The 7,500-nt window shown below is 45.5% G+C and overlaps 1 protein-coding gene across 1 annotated transcript; it reads right to left on the reverse strand.

The window, feature by feature from the left end:
• Positions 1–1,961: 1,961 nt before the first annotated feature.
• On the reverse strand, positions 1,962–5,607 carry LOC138867143 (proteoglycan 4-like). The gene is made up of 2 exons (XM_070141615.1): positions 4,878–5,607; positions 1,962–2,152 (listed from the first exon to the last, which is right to left on the reverse strand). The coding sequence occupies exons 1-2, from the start codon at positions 5,605–5,607 to the stop codon at positions 1,962–1,964; spliced, it is 921 nt and encodes a 306-aa protein (XP_069997716.1).
• Between the last annotated feature and the right edge of the window lie 1,893 nt (positions 5,608–7,500).

The raw sequence follows: 7,500 nt of genomic DNA on the forward strand, positions 1-7,500 counted from the left end.
GAGGAACAAAGTAGTTAAAAAGTAGTTTATGGAAAGAAAAGCGTCGGGGAGTATCTGAGTACGAAGGTTCGGGTTTCAGGGTATCAATGGTTTATTTGCTGTTCCTTTTTCTTTTATTTATCTCTTATTTATCACTTTGTGCATCTATTACTGCTATCATTATCATAATCATTATTACCATTGTCATTATTATCATTATTATCATCATTATCATTAGTATCATAGTCATCATTTATTATTGTTTTTATAGTGAAAATGATCATTATATTTGTTATCTTTATTATATTCATCACTGTTATCATCATTTATTATCATCATTATTATTATAACTACTAGTAGTAGTAGTATTTATTATCATTATTATTATAATCACCATTATCATTATTTTTATTATCATTCTCATTCTCATTATCATTACTGTTATTATTGATATTATTATTTATTGCTGTTGTTATCGTTGTTGTTGCTGTTATTGTTATCATCTTTAGCATTATCACTTTCGTTATCATTGTGCTTATCATTTTTATCATCATTATTATCATCATTATCATTATTATTAATATTATCATCATCATTCTTCATTAGTATTAGCGTTACCATTGTTATTAGTAATATCATTATCATTATCACCATCATTATCATCATCTTTATTGTTATTATCATTATGATTATTATTATTATTATTACTGCCATTACTCTCATTACTATCAATCATTATCTTTATAATTGCCATAATTATTTTTGCTATTATTATTGCTATCATTATTTCTATTTTCATCAATATCATTACTACTACCATTATTATAATTATAATCATTATTATTACTATTTCTATGATTATTATTGCTGTTGTCATTATTCCTGTCATCCTTATTGTTATTATCATCATTATTTTCTTATCATTATCATCATAATCATCAGCATCACAGTATCACCATCATTATCATCATCATTATTATTATCACTGTTATGTTGTGATCATTATCATAACCATTACCATTAACATTGTTCTTGCTGTTGTTATTATCACTATTATTGTCATTAGTAATAGTAATAGCAAGTAGTTATTATCATACTTATCATTAGTATTATCATTATCATTATCATTCTTTATCATCATTATATGTGCGTTTATGTCTGTGCATATATATGTGTATGTGTATGTGTATGTGTGTGTGTGTGTGTGTGTGTGTGTGTGTGTGTGTGTGTGTGTGTGTGTGTGTGTGTGTGTGTGCGTGTGTGTGTGTGTGTGTGTGTGTGTGTCATTGTATGCATGCGGGTGTGTGTCTGCGTGTATGTGTGTATACCTGCGTTTATGTGTGTGTATGCATCTATATATGCATGTATATGTGTGTATACCTGTGTATCTATGCATCTATGTATGTGTGTATATCTGCGTTATGTGTGTGTGTCTGTGTGTATGTGTGTATATCTGCGTTTATGTGTGTGTGTCTGCCTGTACGTGTGTATACCTGTTTTTATATGTGTGTATGCATCTATAAATGTATGTGTATGCGTGTATGTGTGTATACCTGCTTTTATATGTGTGTGTCTGCGTGTACGTGTGTATACATGTTTTCATATGTGTGTATGCATCTATATATGTATGTGTCTGCGTGTATGTGTGTATATCTGCGTTTATGTGTGTGTGTCTGCGTGTATGAGTGTATACCTGCTTCCATATGTGTGTATGCATCTATAAATGTATGTGTACGTGTGTATACCTGCGTTTATATGTGTGTGTCAGCGTGTACGTGTGTATACCTGCTTTTATATGTGTGTATGCATCTATAAATGTATGTATATGTGTGTATATCTGCGCTTATGCGTGTGTGTCTGCGTGTATGTGTGTATACCTGCTTTTATACGTGTGCGTCCGCGTGTACGTGTGTATACCTGCTTTTATATGTGTGTATGCATCTATAAATGTATGTGTATACGCAGGAGAAACGGCATCCCCGCTAATGGAACAAGAACAGCTGGGACGATTTCTGCTGCTTCTTGACGGCGACAGAGGCAGTCTTAAGATTCCTGTTTGTCTTGGCGGCGAGGCGGGCTGTACTGCTGTTTGTGAGGGGCCTCTCGTCTGTTTGTGAGGGGCCTCTTGTCTGTTTGTGAGGGGCCTCTCGTCTGTTTGTGAGGGGCCTCTCGTCTGTTTGTGAGGGGCCTCTTGTCTGTTTGTGAGGGGTATCTTGGCTGTTTGTGAGGGGTATCTTGGCTGTTTGTGAGGGGTATCTTGGCTGTTTGTGAGGGGTATCTTGGCTGTTTGTGAGGGGTATCTTGTCTGTTTGTGAGGGGTATCTTGGCTGTTTGTGAGGGGTATCTCGTCTGTTTGTGAGGGGTATCTTGTCTGTTTGTGAGGGGTATCTTGTCTGTTTGTGAGGGGTATCTTGGCTGTTTGTGAGGGGTATCTTGGCTGTTTGTGAGGGGTATCTTGGCTGTTTGTGAGGGGTATCTTGGCTGTTTGTGAGGGGTATCTTGGCTGTTTGTGAGGGGTATCTTGGCTGTTTGTGAGGGGTATCTTGGCTGTTTGTGAGGGGTATCTTGGCTGTTTGTGAGGGGTATCTTGGCTGTTTGTGAGGGGTATCTTGGCTGTTTGTGAGGGGTATCTTGTCTGTTTGTGAGGGGTATCTTGGCTGTTTGTGAGGGGTATCTCGTCTGTTTGTGAGGGGTATCTTGTCTGTTTGTGAGGGGTATCTTGGCTGTTTGTGAGGGGTTTCTTGGCTGTTTGTTTGTGAGGGGCATCTCGTCTGGTTGTGAGGGGCCTCTCGTCTGTTTGTGAGGGGTATCTTGGCTGTTTGTGAGGGGTATCTTGGCTGTTTGTGAGGGGTTTCTTGGCTGTTTGTTTGTGAGGGGCATCTCGTCTGTTTGTGAGGGGCCTCTTGTCTGTTTGTGAGGGGTATCTTGGCTGTTTGTGAGGGGTATCTTGGCTGTTTGTGAGGGGTATCTTGGCTGTTTGTGAGGGGTATCTTGGCTGTTTGTGAGGGGTTTCTTGGCTGTTTGTTTGTGAGGGGCATCTCGTCTGTTTGTGAGGGGCCTCTTGTCTGTTTGTGAGGGGTATCTTGGCTGTTTGTGAGGGGTATCTTGGCTGTTTGTGAGGGGTATCTTGTCTGTTTGTGAGGGGTATCTTGGCTGTTTGTGAGGGGTATCTCGTCTGTTTGTGAGGGGTATCTTGGCTGTTTGTGAGGGGTATCTTGGCTGTTTGTGAGGGGTATCTTGGCTGTTTGTGAGGGGTATCTCGTCTGTTTGTGAGGGGTATCTTGGCTGTTTGTGAGGGGTATCTTGGCTGTTTGTGAGGGGTTTCTTGGCTGTTTGTTTGTGAGGGGCATCTCGTCTGGTTGTGAGGGGTATCTTGGCTGTTTGTGAGGGGTATCTTGGCTGTTTGTGAGGGGTATCTTGGCTGTTTGTGAGGGGTATCTTGGCTGTTTGTGAGGGGTTTCTTGGCTGTTTGTTTGTGAGGGGCATCTCGTCTGGTTGTGAGGGGTATCTTGGCTGTTTGTGAGGGGTATCTTGGCTGTTTGTGAGGGGTATCTTGGCTGTTTGTGAGGGGTTTCTTGGCTGTTTGTTTGTGAGGGGCATCTCGTCTGGTTGTGAGGGGTATCTTGGCTGTTTGTGAGGGGTATCTTGGCTGTTTGTGAGGGGTATCTTGGCTGTTTGTGAGGGGTATCTCGTCTGTTTGTGAGGGGCCTCTTGTCTGTTTGTGAGGGGTATCTTGGCTGTTTGTGAGGGGTATCTTGGCTGTTTGTGAGGGGTATCTTGGCTGTTTGTGAGGGGTATCTTGGCTGTTTGTGAGGGGTATCTCGTCTGTTTGTGAGGGGTATCTTGGCTGTTTGTGAGGGGTATCTTGGCTGTTTGTGAGGGGTATCTTGGCTGTTTGTGAGGGGTATCTCGTCTGTTTGTGAGGGGTATCTTGGCTGTTTGTGAGGGGTATCTTGGCTGTTTGTGAGGGGTATCTTGGCTGTTTGTGAGGGGTATCTCGTCTGTTTGTGAGGGGTATCTTGGCTGTTTGTGAGGGGTATCTTGGCTGTTTGTGAGGGGTATCTTGTCTGTTTGTGAGGGGTTTCTTGGCTGTTTGTTTGTGAGGGGCATCTCGTCTGGTTGTGAGGGGTATCTCGTCTGTTTGTGAGGGGTATCTCGTCTGTTTGTGAGGGGTATCTTGGCTGTTTGTGAGGGGTATCTTGGCTGTTTGTGAGGGGTATCTTGGCTGTTTGTGAGGGGTATCTTGTCTGTTTGTGAGGGGTTTCTTGGCTGTTTGTTTGTGAGGGGCATCTCGTCTGGTTGTGAGGGGTATCTCGTCTGGTTGTGAGGGGCCTCTCGTCTGTTTGTGAGGGGCCTCTTGTCTGTTTGTGAGGGGTATCTTGTCTGTTTGTGAGGGGTTTCTTGGCTGTTTGTTTGTGAGGGGCATCTCGTCTGGTTGTGAGGGGTATCTCGTCTGGTTGTGAGGGGCCTCTCGTCTGTTTGTGAGGGGCCTCTTGTCTGTTTGTGAGGGGTATCTTGGCTGTTTGTGAGGGGTTTCTTGGCTGTTTGTTTGTGAGGGGTATCTCGTCTGTTTGTGAGGGGTATCTCGTCTGGTTGTGAGGGGCCTCTTGTCTGTTTGTGAGGGGTATCTTGGCTGTTTGTGAGGGGTATCTTGGCTGTTTGTGAGGGGTATCTCGTCTGTTTGTGAGGGGCCTCTTGTCTGGTTGTGAGGGGTATCTTGGCTGTTTGTGAGGGGTTTCTTGGCTGTTTGTTTGTGAGGGGTATCTCGTCTGTTTGTGAGGGGTATCTCGTCTGTTTGTGAGGGGCCTCTTGTCTGTTTGTGAGGGGTATCTTGGCTGTTTGTGAGGGGTTTCTTGGCTGTTTGTTTGTGAGGGGTATCTCGTCTGTTTGTGAGGGGCCTCTTGTCTGTTTGTGAGGGGTATCTTGGCTGTTTGTGAGGGGTTTCTTGGCTGTTTGTTTGTGAGGGGCATCTCGTCTGGTTGTGAGGGGTATCTCGTCTGGTTGTGAGGGGCCTCTTGTCTGTTTGTGAGGGGTATCTTGGCTGTTTGTGAGGGGTTTCTTGGCTGTTTGTTTGTGAGGGGCATCTCGTCTGGTTGTGAGGGGTATCTCGTCTGGTTGTGAGGGGCCTCTTGTCTGTTTGTGAGGGGTATCTTGGCTGTTTGTGAGGGGTTTCTTGGCTGTTTGTTTGTGAGGGGCATCTCGTCTGGTTGTGAGGGGTATCTCGTCTGGTTGTGAGGGGCCTCTTGTCTGTTTGTGAGGGGTATCTTGGCTGTTTGTGAGGGGTTTCTTGGCTGTTTGTTTGTGAGGGGTATCTCGTCTGTTTGTGAGGGGTATCTCGTCTGGTTGTGAGGGGCCTCTCGTCTGTTTGTGAGGGGCCTCTTGTCTGTTTGTGAGGGGTATCTTGGCTGTTTGTGAGGGGTATCTTGGCTGTTTGTGAGGGGTATCTTGTCTGTTTGTGAGGGGTTTCTTGGCTGTTTGTTTGTGAGGGGCATCTCGTCTGGTTGTGAGGGGTATCTCGTCTGGTTGTGAGGGGCCTCTTGTCTGTTTGTGAGGGGTATCTTGGCTGTTTGTGAGGGGTATCTTGGCTGTTTGTGAGGGGTTTCTTGGCTGTTTGTTTGTGAGGGGCATCTCGTCTGGTTGTGAGGGGCCTCTCGTCTGTTTGTGAGGGGCCTCTTGTCTGTTTGTGAGGGGTATCTTGGCTGTTTGTGAGGGGTTTCTTGGCTGTTTGTTTGTGAGGGGTATCTCGTCTGTTTGTGAGGGGTATCTCGTCTGGTTGTGAGGGGCCTCTTGTCTGTTTGTGAGGGGTATCTTGGCTGTTTGTGAGGGGTATCTTGGCTGTTTGTGAGGGGTATCTCGTCTGTTTGTGAGGGGTATCTTGTCTGTTTGTGAGGGGTATCTTGGCTGTTTGTGAGGGGTATCTTGGCTGTTTGTGAGGGGTATCTCGTCTGTTTGTGAGGGGTATCTTGGCTGTTTGTGAGGGGTATCTTGGCTGTTTGTGAGGGGTATCTTGTCTGTTTGTGAGGGGTTTCTTGGCTGTTTGTTTGTGAGGGGCATCTCGTCTGGTTGTGAGGGGCCTCTCGTCTGTTTGTGAGAGGCCTCTTGTCTGTTTGTGAGGGGTATCTTGGCTGTTTGTGAGGGGTATCTTGGCTGTTTGTGAGGGGTATCTTGGCTGTTTGTGAGGGGTATCTTGGCTGTTTGTGAGGGGTATCTCGTCTGTTTGTGAGGGGTATCTTGGCTGTTTGTGAGGGGTATCTTGGCTGTTTGTGAGGGGTATCTCGTCTGTTTGTGAGGGGTATCTTGGCTGTTTGTGAGGGGTATCTTGGCTGTTTGTGAGGGGTATCTTGGCTGTTTGTGAGGGGTATCTCGTCTGTTTGTGAGGGGTATCTTGGCTGTTTGTGAGGGGTATCTTGGCTGTTTGTGAGGGGTATCTTGTCTGTTTGTGAGGGGTTTCTTGGCTGTTTGTTTGTGAGGGGCATCTCGTCTGGTTGTGAGGGGCCTCTCGTCTGTTTGTGAGGGGCCTCTTGTCTGTTTGTGAGGGGCCTCTTGTCTGTTTGTGAGGGGTATCTTGGCTGTTTGTGAGGGGTATCTCGTCTGTTTGTGAGGGGTATCTCGTCTGTTTGTGAGGGGTATCTTGTCTGTTTGTGAGGGGTATCTCGTCTGTTTGTGAGGGGTATCTTGGCTGTTTGTGAGGGGTATCTTGTCTGTTTGTGAGGGGTATCTCGTCTGTTTGTGAGGGGTATCTTGGCTGTTTGTGAGGGGTATCTTGTCTGTTTGTGAGGGGTATCTCGTCTGTTTGTGAGGGGTATCTTGGCTGTTTGTGAGGGGTATCTTGGCTGTTTGTGAGGGGTATCTTGGCTGTTTGTGAGGGGTATCTCGTCTGTTTGTGAGGGGTATCTTGGCTGTTTGTGAGGGGTATCTTGGCTGTTTGTGAGGGGTATCTTGGCTGTTTGTGAGGGGTATCTCGTCTGTTTGTGAGGGGTATCTTGGCTGTTTGTGAGGGGTATCTTGGCTGTTTGTGAGGGGTATCTTGTCTGTTTGTGAGGGGTATCTCGTCTGTTTGTGAGGGGTATCTTGGCTGTTTGTGAGGGGTATCTTGGCTGTTTGTGAGGGGTATCTTGGCTGTTTGTGAGGGGTATCTTGGCTGTTTGTGAGGGGTATCTTGGCTGTTTGTGAGGGGTATCTTGGCTGTTTGTGAGGGGTATCTTGGCTGTTTGTGAGGGGTATCTTGGCTGTTTGTGAGGGGTATCTTGGCTGTTTGTGAGGGGTATCTTGGCTGTTTGTGAGGGGTATCTCGTCTGTTTGTGAGGGGTATCTTGGCTGTTTGTGAGGGGTATCTTGTCTGTTTGTGAGGGGTATCTCGTCTGTTTGTGAGGGGCCTCTTGGCTGTTTGTGAGGGGTATCTTGTCTGTTTGTGAGGGGTATCTCGTCTGTTTGTGAGGGGTATCTTGGCTGTTTGTGAGGGGTATCTTGTCTGTTTGTGAGGGGTATCTCGTCTGTTTGTGAGGGGTATCTTGGCTGTTT

Source organism: Penaeus vannamei, chromosome 28 (assembly GCF_042767895.1).
Source record: "Penaeus vannamei isolate JL-2024 chromosome 28, ASM4276789v1, whole genome shotgun sequence".
In the NCBI taxonomy this organism is placed as follows: Eukaryota; Metazoa; Arthropoda; class Malacostraca; order Decapoda; family Penaeidae; genus Penaeus; species Penaeus vannamei.

Bases quoted from the DNA above. Each gene is read 5' to 3' on its own strand.
- LOC138867143 (XM_070141615.1), bottom strand. From the start codon at position 5,607: ATGCCCCTCACAAACAAACAGCCAAGAAACCCCTCACAAACAGCCAAG. The intron at 2,153-4,877 runs GCCCCTCACAAA...CCTCACAAACAG, and splicing joins CCCTCACAAACAGACAAGAG to ACGAGAGGCCCCTCACAAAC.